Source organism: Macaca fascicularis, chromosome 19, assembly GCF_037993035.2.
Source record: "Macaca fascicularis isolate 582-1 chromosome 19, T2T-MFA8v1.1".
Classification (NCBI taxonomy): Eukaryota; Metazoa; Chordata; class Mammalia; order Primates; family Cercopithecidae; genus Macaca; species Macaca fascicularis.
The window spans coordinates 12113208-12135236 of NC_088393.1; the positions used below are offsets into that span (position 1 = coordinate 12113208).

The 22029-nt window shown below is 55.1% G+C and overlaps 2 protein-coding genes across 3 annotated transcripts; one reads left to right on the plus strand and one right to left on the minus strand.

Annotated features, from left to right (window-relative positions):
* The first annotated feature begins 842 nt into the window (after positions 1-842).
* CNN1 (calponin 1) lies at positions 843-12049 on the plus strand. The gene is made up of 7 exons (XM_005588059.4): positions 843-985; positions 3054-3175; positions 8525-8591; positions 8682-8819; positions 9312-9422; positions 11043-11189; positions 11270-12049. Exons 1-7 carry the CDS (start codon positions 923-925, stop codon positions 11513-11515), a joined length of 894 nt encoding a protein of 297 aa, XP_005588116.4. The 5' UTR covers positions 843-922; the 3' UTR covers positions 11516-12049.
* Positions 12050-14747: 2698 nt separating this feature from the next.
* Positions 14748-21578, minus strand: ELOF1 (elongation factor 1). 2 transcript variants are annotated; one of them, XM_005588062.4, is made up of 4 exons: positions 21525-21578; positions 15920-16053; positions 15699-15769; positions 14748-15498 (listed from the first exon to the last, which is right to left on the minus strand). In XM_005588062.4, the coding sequence occupies exons 2-4, from the start codon at positions 16033-16035 to the stop codon at positions 15434-15436; spliced, it is 252 nt and encodes an 83-aa protein (XP_005588119.1). In that variant the 5' UTR covers positions 16036-16053; positions 21525-21578; the 3' UTR covers positions 14748-15433. The 2 variants fall into 2 exon arrangements, with proteins under 2 accessions (XP_005588119.1, XP_005588120.1); XM_005588063.4 differs by having other exon boundaries at positions 21301-21578.
* Between the last annotated feature and the right edge of the window lie 451 nt (positions 21579-22029).

A 22029-nucleotide genomic window follows, 5' to 3' on the forward strand; every position in this document is an offset into this window, starting at 1 on the left:
ACTCATGCCTGTAAATCCCAGCATTTTGGGAGGCCAAGGTGGGCAGATTGCTTGAGCCCAGAAATTTGAGACCAGCCTGGGCAACATAGCAAGATCCCATCTCTAAAAATAAAATAAAATTAGCCAGGTTGGTGGCACAAGTCTGTAATTCTAAATACTTGGATGGGCTGAGATGGGAGGATCACTTGAGCCTGGGAGGTCAAGGCTGCAGTGAGCTGTGATTGTGCCACTGCACTCCAGTTGAGAGGACAGAGTGAAACCTTGCCTTAAAAAAAAGAATGCTGCAGCCCGAGTCCCTCTGCTGTGCCGGGCACTGTGCTGGGAATGTAAGAGACATACTCTTCTGATCTTTACAACTCTCTCATGAGGCAGGCACTGTCATTGCCCCATTTTACAGATGTGGCCATAGAGTCCTAGAGAGGAGAAGGGGCTTACCTAAGGCTATAGACTGTTGGTATCTGGAGATAAACCCGGGATGGTGCTCACTAAACTATCATGGGTGTCAGTCCTGCCTCAAGACTCCAGAGAGATAAAGAGACCTCAGAGACAAAGAGACTCAGACGCAGCCAGAGGCCCAATGGACAGCGGGAGGGGTGGGTGGAAGAAGGCTGGTCTCTGTCTGACCAAGCCCCCCCAGAATAACGTAGGCTGCCCCCCTAGGTGGAAACAATGACACAATCAGCTCCCAATACCAAGGGCCTGACATCACAAGGGGGGGGGAAGGCAGCAGAGGTTGGGGGGGTGCCCCGCCCCTTGGCAAGCCCCTACAGCCAATGGAATGGCCTTGGAAGAGACCCGGGCCGCCTCCGGAGCTTCAAAAACGTGTGAGGAGGGAAGAGGGTGCAGACGGAACTTCAGCTGCTGCCTTGGTCCTCAGCGTCAGTACTGCGCCACTACCCCCCGCCAGAGCCCACCGGCCAGCATGTCCTCTGCTCACTTCAACCGAGGCCCTGCCTACGGGCTGTCAGCCGAGGTTAAGAACAAGGTAGGGCTGGAGGGCCTCCCTGGCCTGGCCCACACGTCCTGCCAGGCCAGAGCCCCGAGCTTGGGGTCCCTTGAACCCCCTCCTGCCTATCCTATGTGACTCGGAAACTAAGAGGGGAAAAGGGAGTGATATGGGATAGGGGCTGCCTGTCTCCCCCTGAACATCCCAGAGCCCCCAGCTATGGTTGGGGGTGGAATAGGGGGCACACAGCCACACATAAACAGAGGGGGTCAGTCCATTGCAAAGATACCCACCTGATCAGTCTTCTTTTAACCCTTTGTGTTCTTGGGGGGAACAACAGAGGGGGAAGACTTGTTGATTCTTCCATATCCCCCAGCCTCACAAAGAAATTGGGGAGCGCTTGAGAGCTGCGGCTCCTGGGAGGTGACGCCGGGAAAGTGTGGGAGATCCTGAAGGCAAAGGGGGACGGTGGAGGGCAGGAAGCGGGCATCAGAAGTGCGGCAGGGGTCTCCTAACTGTGGAGCTAGGAAGATACCTGGACACCACCTTCATGCTGTGGATGGGTAAACAGGTTCGGAGAGGAGAGGCAAATAGCTGGGATCCCAGGTAAAGCAGGTACAGCGCTCGGACCCTGGAGTCACCCCCCATATACCAGGATGGTCTCAGCTTCTCCCAGCTGGAGAACTTGAAGTTTCCAGCCCGCTGGAATCGTCCCAACAGCACTGCCAAGGGAGGAGTTCCTGCCCCATTTGACAGAGGGGAACACTGAGACTCAGGGTGGCTTTTCCCAGGGTCCTGTGGTGAGGAAGTGGGGGACTAGGTTGGAACCTGGGTCGGGGGATCCTCGGGGCTGGAGGAGGGGGCTGGTTGGAGGAGGGGGCTGGTTGGGGGCGGGTTCTCGGGCGGGAGACAGATCCCAGCGCCGCCCTCCTCCCCCCAGCGCCGGCCCCAGAGCCGCGCAGAGCCGCCGCGCCTTATAAGGCGGCCTCGGGGAGCCCAGGCCACGCTATATAAGGGCCGGTTTGCTTTAAAAAGCCGGGCTGGTGGTGTGGGGGGCGGCAGGGCCGGGGCCAGGTGAGGGGGCCGCCCCTCCCACCTCCCCCCACCTACCCAGGAGAAGAAAGGGCAGCCCGGTCCCCTAGGGGCTGGGAGCCTGGCTGGACTGTGGCGGAGGGTTCTGGAGAAATGGGAGTGGGGGAGGAGGGGGACGGTGGAGAGAGGGAAAAGCCGGGGGGAGAGGCAGACAGAGATACTGGGAGCCTGAGACACCCTAGGGACAGACGTGGGAGGGCGAGCCAGGAGCGAGATAAGACCTAGACAGGGATGGAGGGGCAGGGAAGGGAGACAGAGCCCCACCCCCCACCCAGGCAGGAAACCTGGAGACAGAGAAAGACCTAGAGAGGCAGAGATGCAAGACCCAGGAGCCCCGCCCCTGGCCAGACAGGGACTAGCCACCCAGAGAGATGGGGACCCCAAGACTGGGCCAAGGAAAGACACCGCTGGGGAAGAGAGACAGAGGAGTCGTGGGGCTTGATAAGGGGGAGAGAGATATACAGACGTGCAAGGGGTGGGGTCTAAGACAGAGGCAAGCCTCTACCCCTAACCAGAGACAGAGCCCTGGAGCCGAAGACCTGGGGGACATGGAGAGACAGAGATGTATGACCAGCACTCCTCTGCAAGCCAGCACCCAGGGGCACCTCCTTAGACTTCCTTCTTCCCTTCCTGAGGTGCCCCTTCTTCCAACAGGGGACGCAGAAGGGGCAGGGCTAGAGGAAGAGAAGCCCCAAGTTTGGCCTGGACGTAAAACCAGGGGACCTGGCGCCACCCCTCTAGCTCAGAGGATCCAGCTCCCCACACCCCACCCCTCGTCTACATTCCCTGGTGCCAAACCTCAGAATGCCCGGAATGGCCCCCTGGGCAGGTGCCACCTCAGCCCTGGCTCTCGGCCCTCCCCAGCCCCCACCCTCCCAACTGGGTGATCTGGGGCAAAATTGCCTTAGTTGGGAAGGACGAGGGAGATCAGGCTCTAGGAGGCTCGGATAGGACCCAGGGAGCCCAGGCTGCCCCCACGGCATCCTCACCCGTTTCTCTGTGCCCCCCGCCCCAGCTGGCCCAGAAGTACGACCACCAGCGGGAGCAGGAGCTGAGAGAGTGGATCGAGGGGGTGACAGGCCGTCGCATCGGCAACAACTTCATGGACGGCCTCAAAGACGGCATCATTCTTTGCGAGTGAGTGAGGCTCTCAAAGCCCAGACCCTGCACCCCCGGCGACTCCATGCAGCCCCCTCAACCCCCAAAACAACCATGATCCTGGAACTGAGTCGAACACTTTCTATTGGATACCTTTGGGGTGGCCAGTAATCACTGTGCCCATTTAACAGGCACAGAAAACTGAGGCTCAGTTAGGTGAAATGCATTATACCAGGTCCCACGCTGTTTCAAGGAAAACGACTCCAGAATCTTAACCACCATGCTATACAGGGTAGGCCCATCTATGGCCACCAGGGTCCCCAGAAAGAGCAGTCACAGCTAAAAGGCAGCAATCAACAGCTGTTCATGGCTGGCTTGGTGACATGAGGAGAGATGTGCGGCAATAACTAAAGTAGGCCCTGGTTTTCTTTCTGGATTTAATTTTGTTTTGTTTTTTGAGATACAGTCTTGTTCTGCTGCCCAGGCTGCAGTGCAGAGGCACGATCTCGGCTCCCTGCAACCTTTGCCTCCTGGGTTCAAGCGATTCTCCTGCCTCAGCCTCTCCAATAGCTGGGATTACAGGCACACACCACCATGCCTGGCTAATTTTTGTATTTTTTTTTCAGTAGAGATGGGGTTTCACCACGTTGGCCAGGATGGTTTTGAACTCCTGACCTCAACTGATCCACGTACCTCAGCCTCCCAAAGTGCTGGGATTACAGGCACACACCACCATGCCCGGCTAATTTTTGTATTCATTTTTTTAGTAGAGATGGGATTTCACCATGCTGACCAGGCTGCTCTTGAACTCCTGACCTCAAGTGATCCACCTGCCTCGGCCTCCCAAAGTGCTGAGATTACAGGCATGAGCCACCTCGCCTGACCTTTTTTTTTTTTTTTTTTGAGATGGAGTCTTGCTCTGTCACCCAGGCTGGAGTGCAACAGCATAATCTCAGCTCACTGCAACCTCTGCTCTCTGGGTTCAAGTGATTCTCATGCCTCAGCCTCCTGAGCAGCTGGGATTACAGGCACCCACCACCTCGCCCAGCTAACTTTTGTATTTTTAGTAGAGATGGGATTTTGCCATGTTGGCCTGGCTGGTCTCGAACTCCTGACCTCAAGTGATCTGCCCACCTTAGCTTCCCAAAGTGCTGGGATTACAGGCATGAACCACTGCACCCTGCCGGCCCTGGTTTTCTCGTCGCCTCAAAACCTCATCGCTGAGGGAGGTGAAAACCCTAACAGCTCCCAAGCTCCAGTTACACTGCAATCTTAATGTGTGGTAGGGCCCTAAACCCAATCTGGGCCCGATTTGCATTTGAGTCTGACCCAGGGCAGAGTGACTGTGAGTGCGATCGGAAGACTTTGAAGGTGCAGCCTCATCAAATCCTAGATGCTGGGAAGAAGAGGTGTCAAGGGTGTTTTACCTTGTTCCATTCCCATCCACTAGGAACAAAGAATTGGCGGGTGGGGAGGTGGGCACACTGCTGTCCCAGCTCAGCCAGAGGACTGCTCAGATGTCAAACAATGCAGTCCCAGCTTGGGCAACATAGTGAGATCCCATCTCTACAAAAAATTTTTGTTTTGATTAGCTGGGCGTGGTGGCATGCACCTGTGGTCCCAGCTATGTGGGAGGCTGAGGTGGGAGGATCGCTTGAGCCCTGGAGGTCAAGGCTGCAGTGAGCTATGATCACGCCACTGCACTCCAGCCTGGGCGACAGTGAAACCCTGTCTCAAAAAAAAAAAAAAAAGACCTAATGTAAATGACGAGTTGATGGGTGCAGCAAACCAACATGGCATTTGTATACCTATGTATCAAACCTGCACGTTGTGCACATGTACCCTAGAACTTAAAGTATATATTAAAAAAAAAAGAGTGGGCCACACACGGTGGCTCACGCCTGTAATCCCAGCACTTTGGGAGGCCGAGGCGGGCGGATCATGAGATCAGGAGATCGAGACCATCCTGGCTAACATGGTGAAACCCCATCTCTACTAAAAATACAAAAAATTAGCTGGGCATGGTGGCGGGCGCTTGTAGTCCCAGCTACTCAGGAGGCTGAGGCCGGAAAATGGCGTGAACCTGGGAGGCAGAGCTTGCAGTGAGCCGAGATCGCACCACTGCACTCCAGCCTGGGTGACAGGGCGAGGCTCCCATCTCAAAAAAAAAACACAAAAGTGTAGTGCAGTCACCCATGCAGTCAGTCATTCACTCATTCATTCATTCATTCATGCAAGAAGCATTTATGAGTTCCTGCTGTGTGCCAGGCTCTGATCTAGGCATTGGGAACTGTGAACAGAACAGACTCGACTGAGAGCTCAAGGACTTTTAGTCCTAGTTGAAGAGATCAATCAAATCATTGATCAAATAATCACAGACTTGTCTGTTCTGGGGAAAATTCAAGCAGAAGGGAAGCTGGGAGGGTCAGGTGCATCAGACGTCTGCGGGTGGAGGGTGTGCAGTTTCCTAGAGAGTGGTCTGGGAGGCCTCTCTCTGAAGAGGTGACAATTGAACAGAACCTTGGATGAAGTGAGGGAGGACTCAGGGAACCTGAGAGAAGAGTGAGCAAAGCAGAGGGGGCCGCCAGTGCAAAGGCCTGAGATAGGAGCGTGCTTGGGGTGTTCCAAGAAACAAGGAGGAGGCTGGCGTGACGAGCACCAAATGATTGAGTAGAAGTGGAGATGAAGTCGCAGAGTGAACTGAGAGTCAGATGGTGGAGAGTCTTTTATTTCATTTATTTATTTATTTAGAGACAGAGTCTTGCTCTGGTGCCCAGGCTGGAGTACAGTAGAGCAATCATAGCTCACTACAGCCTCAGCTTCCTAGGCTCAATTGATCCTCTCACCCCAGCCTCTTCAACCCTAGCCTTCTCAGTAGCTGGGACTACAGGCGCACATCACCAAGCCTGGTGAAGTTTTCGGGGGTTTCTTTTTGTAGAGACGTGGGTCTCACCATGTTGCCCAGGCTGATCTTAAACTCCTAGGCTCAAGTCATCCTCCTGTCTCGGCCTCCCAAAGCACTGGGATTACAGGTGTGAGCCACTGCGCCCAGTTCTTTTTTTTTTTTTTTTTTTTGAGACGGAGTCTCGCTCTGTCGCCCAGGCTGGAGTGCAGTGGCCGGATCTCAGCTCACTGCAAGCTCCGCCTCCCGGGTTCACGCCATTCTCCTGCCTCAGCCTCCCGAGTAGCTGGGACTACGGGCGCCGCCACCTCGCCCGGCTAGTTTTTTGTATTTTTTAGTAGAGACGGGGTTTCACCATGTTAGCCAGGATTGTCTCGATCTCCTGACCTCGTGATCCACCCGTCTCAGCCTCCCAAAGTGCTGGGATTACAGGCTTGAGCCACCGCGCCCGGCACTGCGCCCAGTTCTACAGAGGGCCTTTTAGTCCATGCAGAGGACTTAGGATTTCATTCTGAAGGCAGTGGGAGGCTCCTGGAGGATTTGGAACTGGAAGGTAATTTGAACTGTTTAAAAATGGCCATTCTGGGCCAGGTGTGGTGACTCATGCCTGTAATCCCAGCACTTTGGGAGGCTGAGGTGGGGGTATCACTTGAGGTCAGGAGTTCAAAACCAACCTGACTAACATGGTGAAACCCTGTCTCTACTAAAAATACAAAAAATTAGCCAGGCACGGTGGCGGGCGCCTGTAGTCCCAGCTATTCAGGAGGCTGAGGCAGGAGAATGGCGTGAACCCGGAAGGCGGAGCTTGCAGTGAGCCAAGATCACGCCACTGCACTCCAGCCTGGGCGACGGAGTGAGACTCTGCCTCAAAAAAAAAAAAAAAAATACAAAAATTAGTGGAGCGTGGTGGTGGGCACCTGTAATTCCAACTGCTTGGGAGGCTGAAGCAGGAGAATAGCTTGAACCCAGGAGACAGAGGTTGCAGTGAGCCGAGATCGCGCCACTGCACTCCAGCCTGGGTGACAGAGCAAGACTCCATCTTGAAAAAAAAAAAAAAAAATCTGGCTGCTGGATGAAGAAGGGTGGGTCTGTAGGGGACGAAGTGGAAGTTGGGAGCCCATTCCAAGAGGCCAGGAAACAGACTCTGGTGGCTGAGACCCAGGTGGAGGTGGCAGGGAGCAGTGAGTGGGCTTCTGGACTCATTAAAAGGCAGAGCCAAAGAACTTTCGAGGGACTGGATATAAGGCTGAGAGAAGGAGAAAGCGGGAGTTGGGGGCAAGTCCAAGGGTTCTGGCTGAGCACCTAGAAGGGGGCACTGCTAGGCAGGGCAGGTGGAGGGAGCGGGGAGTCTGGAGGAGGAAGCTGCATGTCAGGAGTCTGGAGCAGGGTGAGTTTGATTTGAGATGCCCAGATACCCACGGAGAGAGCTGGATGAGATGGCGAGAAACACAGGCTGCAGGGAAACGAGGGAGTTGCTGGCATACGGAGGTACCTAAAGTCAAGAGACTGAATGAGGCCAGGTGCTGTCACTCATGCCTGTAATCCCAGTATTTTGGGAGGCCGAGGCAGGAGGATCACTTGAGCCCAGGAGTTCGACACCAGCTTGGGCTATACAGTGAAACCCCATCTCTAAAAAAAAAAAAAAAAAAAAAAAGATAGCCAGGCATGGTGGTGTGCACCTGTGATCCCAGCTACTCGGAAGGCTGTGAGAGGATCGCTGGAGCCTGGGAAGTTGAGGCTGCAGTGAGCTGTGATTGCACCACTGCACTCCAGCCTGGGCGACAGAGCCAGACCCTGCATTTAAAAAAAAAAAAAAAAAAGAGATGAGATCATTAAAGGAGTGAATCAGAGAAGAGGCCCCTGCTGTCTACAAGAGAAAAGGATGCTGAGACACGCCTGCCAGAGAGGCTTGGGAGATCCCGGAGACTCAGACACACCTTGGATAAGCAGGCTTTCTGACTGGGACCTGAGTCTAATTCCTTGGCATCAGCGTCCCATTTGTGTATGTGCTTGAGTGGTTTGGAGGGGCTGCAGCTGAGAGCCGACTGCAGGGAGAAGTGACACTAGGGTATGGCATGGCCCCTTGTGGTCATCCTGTCACCCTGCTCCTGCTGGGCTGGGCTGGAGAGGGGGAGTAGAGGACATCTTTCTTTTTTTTTTTTTTTTGGAAATGTAGTCTCACTCTGTCGCCAGGCTGGAGTGCAGTGTTGCAATCTCAGCTCACTTCAACCTCTGCCTCCCAGGTTCAAGTGATTCTCTTGCCTCAGACTCCTTAGTAGCTGGGATTACAGGCATGCATCACCATGCCCGGCTAATTTTTGTATTTTTAGTAGAGATGGGTTTCACCATGTTAGCCAGGATAGTCTCGCTCTCCTGACCTCGTGATCTGCCCGCCTTGGCCTCCCAAAGTGCTGGGATTACAGGCGTGAGCCACCGCGCCCGGCCCTGGGGGGACACCTTTCTTACCTCCTCCCCACTCTTCTCAGATTCATCAATAAGCTGCAGCCAGGCTCTGTGAAGAAGATCAATGAGTCAACCCAAAATTGGCACCAGGTGAGCCCAGACCCAATCTCTTCCATCCGTTCCCACAAGCCCCTCAGACCTCCCCCCTCCCCCCAGTGACCACAACCTGCCCCCCTCTAGCTGGAGAACATTGGCAACTTCATCAAGGCCATCACCAAGTATGGGGTGAAGCCCCACGACATCTTTGAGGCCAACGACCTGTTTGAGAACACCAACCATACACAGGTGCAGTCCACCCTTCTGGCTTTGGCCAGCATGGTGAGTGTGGGTGCAGGCTGGGCAGGGGTCCGTGGGCGGCACGTGTGGCCACTTGTGCCCCTGAGTCCAGTGAAGGTGACTGGCGGGCAGGGATGGGGGAGCAGGTGCTGTCAACAGCATCCAAGGGGGCCGGGCGCGGTGGCTCACGCCTGTAATCCCAGCACTTGGGAGGCTGAGGTGAGCGGATTGCTTGAGGTTGGGAGTTTGAGACCAGCCTGGTTTCACCAACATGGTGAAATCCCATCTCTACTAAAAATACGAAAATTAGCTAGGCGTGGTGGCACACGCCTGTAATCCCAGTTACTTGGGAGGCTGAGGCAGGAGAATCGCTTGAACCTGGAAGGCAGAGGCTGCAGTGAGCCGAGATCGTGCCACTGCCCAGCCTGGGTGACAGAGCAAGACTCCGTCTCAAAAAAAAAAAAAAAAGTGTCCAAGGGGATTGTGTAGCCTGGAGACCCCCTCGTCAGTCCCTGCTTTCCCTGCCCCACCCAGGCCAAGACGAAAGGAAACAAGGTGAATGTGGGGGTGAAGTACGCAGAGAAGCAGGAGCGGAAATTCGAGCCGGAGAAGCTAAGAGAAGGGCGGAACATCATCGGGTTGCAGGTACTTCCCTGTCCTCACTCAGCAGAGGTTATAGAAGCCAGGAGCGCATCCTGGTGTCTGAAAGCTTTTGGGGACAGGATATTTGGCATTAAGTACACTATAGGTCGGGTAGTGTGCTTATCCGCACCTTCCATTCACAAACTCACTCTGCCAACAACCCTAGCAGACAGGTACTTGTTCTCACCATACCCTTTCCACAGATGAGAACACTGAGGCTTGGAGAAGCTGGCTCGCTTTTGCCTAGATCTTCCAGCTGATGTGTGGCAGGCTGGGACTTGAATGCTAGAAGTCAGTCATGTGATAGGCCCACTCTGGACCTCAGTTTCCAGTCTCGAAATGGTGCCTCAGGCGGGGTGGAGTGGCTCACACCTGTAATTCCAGCACTTTGGGAGGCTGAGGCAGGAGGATTACTTGAGGTCAGGTGTTTCATACCAGCCTGGGCACCACCACCTCTACAACAAATTTAAGAGTTTAGCCAAATGTAGTAGTGTCTGCCGGTGGTCCCAGCTACTTGGGAGGCTGAAGGGGGAGAATCACTTGAGCATTCAAGGTTACAATGATTGCATCACTGGACTCCAGCCTGGGCGACAGAGTGAGACCCTGTCTCTAAAAAATGAAAATGGGCCGGGTGTGGTGGCTCACACCTGTAATCCTAGCACTTTGCGAGGCCAAGGCGGAAGGATCACTTGAAGTCAGGAGTTCGAGGCCAGCTTGGCCAACATGGTGAAACCCTGTCTCTACCAAAAATACAAAAATTAGCCAGCGTGGTGGTGCATGCCTGTAGTCCCAGCTACCCGGGAGGCTGAGGCAGGAAAATTGCTTGAACTTGGGAACAAATGAGATGCTGTCTCAAATAAAATAAAATAAAACAAAAAAATAGAACAAAGTAAAATATAAAAATAAAATAAAAAATGGGCTGGGTGCAGTGGCTTACCCCTGTAATCCCAGCACTTTGGGAGGTTGAGGCGGCTGGATCACCTGAGGTCAGGAGTTCGAGACCAGCCTGGCCAACGTGGTGAAACCCCATTTCTACTAAAAATACAAAAAATTATCCGGGCGTGGTGATGCCCACCTATGATCCTGGCTACTCCGGAGGCTGAGGCAGAATTGCTTGAACCTGGGAGATGGAGGTTGCAGTGAGCTGAGATCGTGCCATTGCACTCTAGCCTGGGCAACAGAGCAAGACTCCGTCTCAAAAAAAAAACAAAAATTAAAAAAATGTTGCCGGGCACGGTGACTCAAGCCTGTAATCCCAGCACTTTGGGAGGGTCAGACGGGCGGATCACGAGGTCAGGAGATCGAGACCATCCTGGCTAACACGGCGAAACCCCATCTTTACTAAAAAAATACAAAAAACTAGCCGGGCGTGCTGGTGGGTGCCTGTAGTCCCAGCTACTGGGGAGGCTGAGGCAGGAGAATGGCGTAAACCCGGGAGACGGAGCTTGCAGTGAGCTGAGATCCAGCCACTGCACTCCAGCCTGGGCGACAGACAGAGTGAGACTCCGTCTCAAAAAAAAAAAAAAATGTTAAAGCAGTGCCTCACTCTCTCACATCAGCTACGCCTCGTGGCCCATGATGAGGTCTGTAATTATTGGTGTGATTCTCCTTCTGACTTCCTAGATGGGCACCAACAAGTTTGCCAGCCAGCAGGGCATGACGGCCTACGGCACCCGGCGCCACCTCTACGACCCCAAGCTGGGCACGGACCAGCCTCTGGACCAGGCGACCATCAGCCTGCAGATGGGCACCAACAAAGGAGCCAGCCAGGTGAGTGGGGGCCCCCGGGGCACGCTGTCAAAGCCCGGGACACTGGTCACCCCATGGCCTGACTACATCACCCTTCGCAGGCTGGCATGACCGCGCCAGGGACCAAGCGGCAGATCTTCGAGCCGGGGCTGGGCATGGAGCACTGCGACACGCTCAATGTCAGCCTGCAGATGGGCAGCAACAAGGGCGCCTCGCAGCGGGGCATGACGGTGTATGGGCTGCCACGCCAGGTCTATGACCCCAAGTACTGTCTGACGCCTGATTACCCGGAGCTGGGCGAGCCCGCCCACAACCACCACGCACATAACTACTACAATTCCGCCTAGGGCCACGAGGCCTTCCCTGTTTTCCCCCCAAGGGAGGCTGCTGCTGCTCTTGGCTGGATCCAGCCAGACCCAGCCGACCCCCTCTCCCTGCATGGCATCCTCCAGCCCCTGTAGAACTCAACCTCTACAGGGTTAGAGTTTGGAGAGAGCAGACTGGGAGAATGGGGGGCCCACTGGGGGGAAGGGGACCCTCCGCTCTCTAGTGCTACGGGGTCCAACATAGAGCTGGGTGTCCCCAACAGCGCCCAAAGGACGCACTGAGCAAAGCTATTCCAGCTGTCCCCCCGCTCCCTCACAAGTGGGTACCCCCAGGACCAGAAGCTCCCCCAGCAAAGCCCCCAGAGCCCAGGCTCGGCCTGCCCCCACCCCATTCCCGTAGTGGGAGCAAACTGCATGCCCAGAGACCCAGCGGACACACGCGGTTTGGTTTGCAGCGACTGGCGTACTATGTGGATGTGACAGCAGCGTTTATAACGCGAGCACTTTCTTTTTTTTTCTATTTCACTGGAGCACAATAAATGGCTGTAAAATCTCCTGAGGCCTCAGAGCTGCTCTGTTTTGGATACGCTTCATATCCCGCACACACATCTGCACAGACACACGTGCCCACACGCACCCACACGCACCCTAAGATGCACATACACACTCACAAGCACCCTAAGACACACACCTCACTGTAGCCACTCAGACACAGGATAGGCACTCCATCACACCCACATGCAAAGTCCACACACCACACACACACACTCCCCCTTTCACACACAGATACGCACACACATGCAGTACACACTCCTCACGACATGTAAAAAAGGCATAGCCAGCCGGGCACCGTGGCTCATGCCGGTAATCCCAGCACTTTGGGAGGCAGAGGTGGGAGGATCGCTTGAGGTCAGGAGTTCAAGACCAGACTGGCCAACATGGTGAAACCCTGTTTCTACTGAAAATACGAAAATTGGCGGGGCTTGGTGGTGCATGACTGTAGTCCCAGCTACTTGGGAGGCTGAGGTAGGAGAATTGCTTGAGCCCTGGAGGTCTAGGCTGTAGTGAGCCAAGATGGCGCCACTGCATTCCAGCCTGGGCAACAGAGCAAGACTCCGTCTCAAAAAAAAAAAAATATATGGCACAGTCAGAAAGTCAATGCACACACACACATACACACACATGACCCACACTGCTCTCCCAGAGGCTTGTGGATGGTGGTGACAAAGAGCCTGAGTACTGGGACAGGCTGGATGGCATGTGAATCACAGAGCAACTGTCTGGGTGACCTCAGGCAGTCACTTCCCCTCCCCAGACCTGTTTTTCCATCAAAATAATGGGGACAGTGAGCCTCATGTGGTCATGAAATGACACCCCCAGATGGGGTGATATTCTACATGTTTAATCGCTGGTAAAGACCAGGTATCAATAGAGAAAGGATGACAAGTAGGGGTCCTGGTGGGCCTGTGGGCAGGGTGAACCCCTTAGCCCCAGACTGTGAGGAGGGGAAAGGGGACAGGGAGAGAGGCACTTCTGAGCCAGGGCAATGGCCCTTTACCGACTAGCATGGGGCACCATAGGGCACGGTTAATTTTGTGCACCCCGCCCACTCTCAGCCCTCTTAAGGCTAAGCCTGCCAACCCGGGACCCTAAAAGGCTGTGTTCAGGGCCTCAACCTCCTCATGTTTCAGAGGGGACCCTGTTATCCCCGGGAGGAGGGAGAGGTCCGCAACCATCAGGATTCCGAGGAGGAGAGGAGGCAGAGAAGCGAGGAGCGGGGCACGGAGCTGTCTTCTCCCCAGGGAGGGCAGGGGTTGAGGCTGGAACGTGGAGACCTGTGGAGGCAGACACCAGAAGACCCGCGCACAGACGCACGCAGCCCCTGGGGCCTCGTAAACCGGATTCCAGGCGCTTTTGGCTTGGCTACCACAAGTCCTGCTCCCCCAGGGCCGGCGCAGGGAAGCTATGCTGAGGAGGATCCCGGCCTGGCCCAGGGCCCTGCCTCCTCGGGAAAACAGCACCATATTAGCACTTAGCCTCTGAGACTGGGGGTGGGCAGGCGGCAGGAAGGGCCCTGGGTGCCAGAGGAACAAGTCCCCTTTCTGTTGGATCCCAGAGGGCCACCATCTTAAACCTAGGTGCCTGTCTACCACTCTGCCCATGTCTATTGGCTCCTGCCAGGGCTAGCGGACCTTACCTGGGATCTCGGAGGCGGCAGGGTCACCAGGGAAGACGTGTCATGGCAGAGTGGGCCTGGGGGCGGTGCACAGGCCAGATGCAGCAGCCCAGTCTGGCAGCCAGGGCTTCCGGGCCAGCTCAGTGTCTCCCCCGGCTGTTCACATTCGTCCGTGCCCTGGGTGGGCCCCAGAGCTGCTCTAACCATGTCTGGCATTTCCGTCCTCAGCATGGCTCCAGAAGATGCTTTCGTCCCCTGCACTGTGGCAACGAGGACTCTGAAGCACAGGTCACCTGCCACCCGGGCTCATGAGGCCAGGTGGAGGGTCCGGCACTGCCCCAGGTTGCTGGGTGTTGTGGTCCTTGTCACCGGTGTGACCAGCTGAGGGGACATCAGCCCTCAGGTGCTCCCCATCAGCCACGCACATCCCGCCCCCACACCAGCCTTCTGAGAGTCCTCACCACCCTTGGACAAAGGTCCCTTTCATGTTTCCCTTCCCAGTGTCCCTCTTCCACCCACTACCTCCAGGACGGCCTGTGAGCTGGTCCCTCAGCCTGGACTCTGGGCTCACAAGAAGTCAGACTGTAAGTTGTGGAGCCTGGTTTCCTGGGTTCAGATCCCCCGTGCCACTTTCTGGCTGTAGGGTCTTGGGCCAGTGACCTCCTTCACCTCTAGCCTCAGTTTCCTCATCTTTGAACCTGGGGTTAGCTTGGCACCTGCCCCACAGGGTGGCTGTCAGGACACTGGGGTGATGCAGGCAAGGCCAGAGGTCAGCATCTGGCTAGAGGTGGCCCTACAATGTCACCGCCTCAGCCTGCCCCTCCCAGAAGCCTCCTCTGACCACCTGTTCTGTCTCACCTACCCCATCTCCTAATGTGACTGCTGTAAGCACCTGGCCAGATGTCTGCCTGCTCCGCCACCCTGAATGCTGACTGACTGAATAAAATGCTGGGCGGTGTGAAGGGCTGGTCACATGCGCCACCAGGCCACCTCCCAAACGCTGGAACCTCAGGTCCCCTCTCCTTCTTCTGGTGACGAGGCAGACGCAGAACCCAAGACATCACGGACAGCAAGGGATGTGCGCTGGCTGCTTTATTTAAGGGCTTGTGATTGACAGCTGTCCCCACCCCAGCCCTTGCTTCCTCTACAAAAGAAACTGAACACGAAACTGGGCTTCCTTGTTAGCATGGGGAGGGTGGCGGCTCCCTGTCAGGGCCCAGCCCAGGGACCTGGGGAACAGTGGCTTTGAATCCCAGGCCACGGGCACTAGAAGGTGGAGAAGGAGGGCGGGAAGTCCAGTTGAGATGGGCACGGTGCTGGTGAGGAGGCTGGAGAGGTCCAGTTCCAGCCTCTACTGGGCTTCCCTTGTTCAGGATATCAGGAAACAGCCCCCCACTTCCGCCGGGGGGGAGCCAGAGCCCCAAAGCTGGGGGGCCAGGGGCTGAAGAAGGGAACACAGCAAAGGCTTTTGGAGCCAAGAGAGGTCAGTTCAGGCCCCTCAGGCCCAGGAACCTGCCACCACTGCGTATCTATGAGCACACACTCACGGCCACCCCAGTGACACGTGCAGCCACACACACACCCACATCCACTCCACACTGGCACACACACCCACTCACACCCACGCCCACTCTACACACACACACAGAGGGCTGTGACAGCCCAGGACCCACACCCTGGACCCCTGGAATGTCTCTGGACCAGAACCGAACAGCTGGGTCCACAGTAGGCGGGGCTGCTCAGGGGGTGGGTCCTCTGTGTTGCTACTGATTGGCTGCCTCGCAGGCGTCTATCCAATCACTGTACACATCCACGGGTTCTGATAGATCTGAGCCGCTTAGGTCAAGGGTGATCATTGGCATTGGAACCCTGCCCTGCACCTTCTCACCCCACATAAATCAGTAGGTGGCACCTGTTCCTCTGGACGGCCTTGGCCCTGCACCAGGGCACACAGTGGGCCAGAGGAGCAGGGTCCGGACTCCAGCCCCCTCCCCATCCTCTGGAAAAAGCCCAGGTTTCTAAGGATACACGTTATGGGCGTCTGGAATTCCTCTAGGCACACAGTACAAGAGATGACTCCGGTGTTGCGGGCACGGTCCCTGAAACAGACCAAGAGAAGGGACTGGTGAGCAATGTGCCCGGGGCCTGTGGGTGATGACGCCTTCACCAAGGGAGGCAAGGGGCAGGATGGAGAACAGCGGGGAGGAGGTGGTGGGGAGGATGGATCCCTTGCCCCGTTCCCCACTCACATTTTCACATCACAGGATTTCTCGTGGTTGCAGAAGGGGCAGGTGAACTGGGTCTCGAGGGTGCCCGTCATCTTCTTCTTGGGAGGCGGCTTTCGTTTGGACTTTCTGCGCCCCATGTCTGCAGGTGGATGAGCCTGTGGGGAGTGGCAGATGTCAGTGGTTTGAGGAAACCACGCAGCCCCCCGCTCAATGCTCTAGAAAGCAGGCCGGAAAGAGGGTCTAGGACTTGCACTATGGTCTGGGGGCCTCTGCCCTTGAGCGACGAGGCCCTCAGTCCTGATACAGGAGGAAAATCCCCTGTTCCACTCTGGATGGAAGGGGTGAGCGGAGGTTCTAACCCCGTCTCTCTCACTTACTGCATGACCTGGGCAGGTTACTTAAGCTCTCTGTGCCACCGTTTCCTCATCCATAAAACAGAGACAAGGCCAGACATGGTGGCTCACACCTGTAATTCCAGACAGCACTTCGGGAAGCTAAGGTGAGAGGATCACTTGATGCCAGGAGCTGGATACCAGCCTGGGCAACAGAGTGAGGCATCATCTCTTAAAAAAAAAAAAAAAAAAAAAAATTAAAAATTAGCCAGGCATGGTGGTGTAAGCCTGTAGTCCCAGCTACTTGGGAGGCTGAGAAGGGAGGATCACTTGGGCCCAAGAGTTTCAGGTTTCAATGAGTTATGATACAGGCACTGCACTCCAGCCTAGGCAATAGGATGAAACCCTGCATCCAAAAAAAAAAAAAGGAAAAAAGGTCGGGTGTGGTGACTCACGCTTGTAATCCCAGCACTTTGGGAGGCTGAGGCGGGTGGATCACGAGGTCAGGAGTTCGAGACTAGCCTGACCACCATGGTGAAACCCCATCTATACTAAAAATACAAAAATTAGCTGGGCGCAGTGGCGGGCGTCTATAACCCCAGCTACTCAGGAGGCTGAGGCAGGAGAATCGCTTGAGCCCGAGAGGCGGAGATTGCAGTAAGCCGAGATCACACCACTGCACTCCAGCCTGGGCGACAGCGCGAGACTCCGTCTCAAAAAAAAAAAAAAAAGGCCGGGCGCGGTGGCTCAAGCCTGTAATCCCAGCACTTTGGGAGGCCGAGACGGGCGGATCACGAGGTCAGGAGATCGAGACCATCCTGGCTAACACGGTGAAACCCCGTCTCTACTAAAAAAATACAAAAAACTAGCCGGGCGAGGTGGCGGGTGCCTGTAGTCCCAGCTACTTGGGAGGCTGAGGCAAGAGAATGGCGTAAACCCGGGAGGCGGAGCTTGCAGTGAGCTGAGATCCGGCCACTGCACTCCAGCCTGGACCACAAAGCGAGACTCCGTCTCAAAAAAAAAAAAAAAAAAAAAAAAGATTGAAATAAGGTTGCTATCGCAGAGGAGACTTGTGAGGTTGACACCAGGAATGGTAAGTACTTAGCACAGAGCTGGCCCATCATCGCTGGCGCCAATACAAGGAAGCCACTGTTCCTGGGGAGGGTGGCCCAAGAGACTCCAAGACAAGCCAGCTGTTCAGGGCCGGGTGGAGCCTAAGAGCCTAGGAGCTGGTGATTTTATACTGGCTGCTCCTCTTGTCAAGGGACATGTAAGTACCATCCACGAAGAGTGACACTCAGGGCATCTGATGGCCTCCATCCAGATGACAGACTACAGGGCAGAGAAGTGGGAACAAGCACCTCCGAGTAGAGGAACACTATGTGAAGGCTCAGGGGCAGCTGTCTGTCCCCTGGCAGGTGGAGGAGAGAGGAGGGACAGGTGGGAGGGTTCTGGGTGTTTGGATGGATCCTGGGAGCTACAAGGAGTGAAAGGGTAAAGTCACCCTGGGCTTTTGAGGGACTGCGGTGTGAGTCACAATCTGGATGAAGACAAAGGCACAGCCAGGACAGGGTTGTTGGGGTAGAGATGGCAGAGGGCGAGAGAGACAGAGGAGACGTGGCAGCGGAGCGAGTGAGTATGACGAGAGGAGGAAAGTCCAGGATGACTCCCAGGTTTGTGGTGGGGACACAGTGGCTAGGGGGAGAAGATGGCATCATTCTCTGATGTGTAACATAGAGGAAGGACAGGGTTTTGGAGAAAATGATGGGGTTGGGTGGCAGAGGGACATCTAGGAACAGATGTCCAGGAGGCAGGTGGGTGGGGAAACAGCAGCAGTTACCACCGAGCCCAACTCCCCTGCTAGGCACGGTGCTCAGGGCACTGTGCTTGCCATCCCTGAGCCTCCTATGGCGCCTCCTCCAACACACACACACACACACACACGACTGCTGGTTCTAGCATCGTTCCTCTGTGGCAGGGGAGGTCAGCAGTCTGCCAGGATCTTCCAGAATAAACAGTGGAGTTTCATTCATTATTTGCTGATCACTTCGTATGTAACACCCCCAACTCTTTGTTTGTTTGTTTGTTTGTTTTTGAGATGGAGTCTTGCGAAGGCTGGAGTGCAGTGGCGTGATCTTGACTCACTGCAACCTCTGCCTGCCTGGTTCAGACGATTCTCCTGCCTCAGCCTCCCGAGTAGCTGGGACTACAGGCGTGTGCACTACCACGTGTGGCTGATTTTTTGTATTTTTAGTAGAGACGGGGTTTCACCGTGTTAGCCAGGATGGCCTAGATTTCCTGACCTCGTGATCCGCCCGCCTCGGCCTCCCAAAGTGCTGGGATTACAGGTGTGAGCCACCACACCTGGCCAACACCCCCAGCTCTTAACTGTGATGCTTCCAATTCACTGAGTAAATAGAAGCAATCCAAAGACAGCTCCTAGGACCAACTCATTCAGCCATCCACCCACCGTCTTTATTTATTTAAGAGATGAGGTCTCGCTCTGTTGCCCAGGCTGGAGTGCAGTGGCATGATCACAGCTTGCTGAAGCCTCAATCCTCTGGCCTCAGCCTACCCAGTAGCTGGGACAACAGGCGTGCGCCACCACTCCCAGCTTTGGCATGCCTCCTTTACTATGGAAGTACGTTCCTGCAAAAACAATTTGTTCACTCTGCCCTGGCTCCCATCCCCTTTTCTTTGAGCAACATCAAATTTTCCAGCTCCACTGGATCACTCTCGCACACTTGTTATTACCTCTCTCCTCATTTAAAAAGGGGGAAAAAAAGAAAGTCTCTTCATCATCTTCCATCTATGATGCAGTTCTTTGCAGACTGTTTTAGTGTACAGCCATCTGCATTCCTGTCCATCTCTCTACGCCTCTTGCCTCCAAACTTAGGTCACTGGTGGCTCTATACTGCAAATCCTAATGGCAGTCTTCCGATTTGAGGAATCCTTCCCCCCCTGAAAGCACATGTGGCTCTCAGGACCCCATGTGCTCCCTGTCCTCTGCCTCACTGGTGGCTCCTGCTAGTCTCCTATGCTCCTGCCTGTCTGCCAACTTGGCTCTCATGAAGAGAGCACATGAGTTTGGGCCAGGTGCGGTGGCTCACGTCTGTAATCCCAGCATTTTGGGAGGCCAAGGTGGGCAGATCACTTGAGGTTAGGAGTTGGAGACCAGCCTGGCCAACATGGTGAAACCCCATTTCTACTAAAAATACAAAAATTAGTTGAGCATGGTGGCACACGCCTGTAATCCCAGCTACTAGAGAGGCTGAGGTAGGAGAATCGCTTGAACCTGGGGAGGTGGAGGTTTCAGTGAGCTGAGATCGTGAAACTGGCACTCCAGCCTGGGCAACAGAGCAAGACTCCATCTAAAAAAAAAAAAAAAAGGCTGGGTGCACTGGTTCACACCCATAATCCCAGCACTTTGGGAGGCCAAGGTGGGCAGATCACGAGGTCAGGAGTTCGAGACCAGCCTGACCAACATGGTGAAACCCCATCCCTCCTAAAAATATAAAATTAGTCAGGCGTGGTGGTGCATACCTGTAATCCCAGCTACTTGGGAGACTGAGGCAGGAGAACCACTTGAACCCAGGAGGCGGAGGTTACAGTGAGCTGCCGAGGCACTCCAGCCTGGGCAATAGAGCAAAGAGCCCATGATTTTAATTGTTGGATCCTCTCCTTTCAGGCTATACTCACCTACATGAAGATTTCACCCAGTCTTAGGTGCCTGCTCTACACCGAGGACACCTGCTTCTCCAGCCTTGAGTCTGTCCTCTGAATTGCAGACTCTGATCTATCTGCCTCAGTCACTCCTCCACCTGATGTCTAACTTCCACCTAATACTAAATATAACATGTCAAAAACCAAGCCCCTGACACTCCAACCTGCTCTTCCACAGTCTTCCTCATCTCAGCTAACAGCAATTCCATCTTTCCGGATAATCAAATCAAAAACGGATTCGGCCCGGTGGTGGCTCACGCCTGTAATCCCAGCACTTTGGGAGGCCGAGGCGGGCGGATCACGAGGTCAGGAGATCGAAACCATCCTGGCTAACACGGTGAAACCCTGTCTCTACTAAAAATACAAAAAATTAGCCAGGCGTGGTGGCGGGCGCCTGTAGTCCCAGCTACTCGGGAGGCTGAGGCAGGAGAATGGCGTGAACCCAGGAGGCGGAGCTGGCAGTGAGCGGAGATCGCGCCACTGCACTCCAGCCTGGGCGACAGAGTGAGACTCTCCTCTCAAAAAAGAAACAAACGAAAAAAAACAAACCTTGGATTCATCCTCAAAGCCTTTTTCTCTCACACATCCCTTAGGCGATCCTCCCCCTGCCCCTCTACCTCTGAAATACAAATTAGCCGCGGCACCATGCCCAGCTAATTTTTGTATTTTTTGTAGAGACGGGCATCCACCATGTTGCCCAGGCTGGTCTGGAACTCCTGGGCTCAAGCGATACTCCCGCCTCGGCCTCCCAAAGTGCTGGCATTACATGCATGAGCCATTGTGCTCAGTAATAACCACTATTGAATACATCAATCAATCAGTTTGCTTGTAACTATCACTTTGGGAGGTCACACCTGTAATCTCATCACTTTGGGAGGCCTAGATGGGAAGATCGCTTGAAGCCAGGAGTTCCAGACCAGCCTGGGCAACATAGTGAGACCTCTCATCTCTACAAAATCACAAAAATTAGTCCCGAGTCTGTAGTCCTACCTACTCAGGAAGCTAAAGTGAGAAGCTTGCGCCCAGGAGGTCGAGGCTGCAATGAGCTGTGATCGCGCCACTGTACTCCAGCTGGGGAGAGACAGCAAGACTCTGTCTCAAAAAAAAAAAAAAAAAAAAAAAAGTCCAAACAAAATCTACGGATGAGCCCCAGGAGCTCATTTTGCCCAGGGACTACAGTCCCGCCATCCCATGAATGGGGTCTGGCGTGCACAAGGACTGCAGAGGCCTCGGCCTGTCCTGTGACAACGTTAAGTCCAAGCGCGCCAAAAGGGGATGGTAGAGGAGTCATCCCCCGAATCTGCTGGGACCCAAGAGGTGGAGGGTTGGCTGTTCCTCCAGACTCACTAAGGCTTCGGCATCGCCTCCCGACGGCCGCCCGGAGGAGCCAGGCGTCCGGGTTGTCGCGCTGGGAAGGCTGGGGTCCGGGGCAGTCAGTCTCCCCGACCTGCCTTCCCCCAAGTTCGAGGTCCCAGGAGCCTCCTCCAGGACCCCGTAAACGCACGGAGTCGAGGAACTCCCAGTCCTGCCCGGCCCCAACGCCCACTCGCACGAGCCGCACCAGCACTCACCTTCTCTAGCTGCGAAAGCTCCCTTCACCCTGGAGACAGTGACTTCCGACTCCTGCCGGAAGCGGAAACCCCTCTCCTCCTTTCAGGTCCTGGCCACCCCTAGCCGGGACAGCCCAGCAAATAGGCCTTGCCTCCTTCGCCGGGGCTCTGAGCGCAGGCGTACTCAAATAGGAGCGCTCCGACGGGGGCGCAGTGCGCCTGCGCAAGCGTCGCTGCGTATTTGTCTGTAGCTGCGCGCATTGCAAGTACTTCTGGTCAGCTCCCAAGACCGGCAAGTGAGGAATATGAAATACCCTTATGGCTAAATCAGGGTGAAGGGGAAGCTTGTAAGCTTGGGAGACGCTCTGCTCAAACTAAAAAGTTCAGGGTCTGATCCAGCAGATGAAGAGGGAGGTCTGAGAAGCTGCAGTGCTAACTCGCTCCCAGGTGACTTCCATGCTGCCGATCCGCAGACCATATTTTGAGTGCCCAGATTGTAATAGATGAAGTTGAGTGGACAGGCTGG

Excerpts from the sequence above, each read along its gene's own strand:
- CNN1 (XM_005588059.4), top strand. The coding sequence starts at position 923 with ATGTCCTCTGCTCACTTCAACCGAGGCCCTGCCTACGGGCTGTCAGCC. Across the intron at positions 3,176-8,524 it reads GACGGCATCATTCTTTGCGA|ATTCATCAATAAGCTGCAGC; the intron begins GTGAGTGAGGCT and ends CACTCTTCTCAG. Across the intron at positions 11,190-11,269 it reads CCAACAAAGGAGCCAGCCAG|GCTGGCATGACCGCGCCAGG; the intron begins GTGAGTGGGGGC and ends CACCCTTCGCAG.
- ELOF1 (XM_005588062.4), bottom strand. The coding sequence starts at position 16,035 with ATGGGGCGCAGAAAGTCCAAACGAAAGCCGCCTCCCAAGAAGAAGATG. Across the intron at positions 15,770-15,919 it reads AAATCCTGTGATGTGAAAAT|GGACCGTGCCCGCAACACCG; the intron begins GTGAGTGGGGAA and ends GGTCTGTTTCAG. Across the intron at positions 15,499-15,698 it reads ATTCCAGACGCCCATAACGT|ATCTATCAGAACCCGTGGAT; the intron begins GTATCCTTAGAA and ends TAAGCGGCTCAG.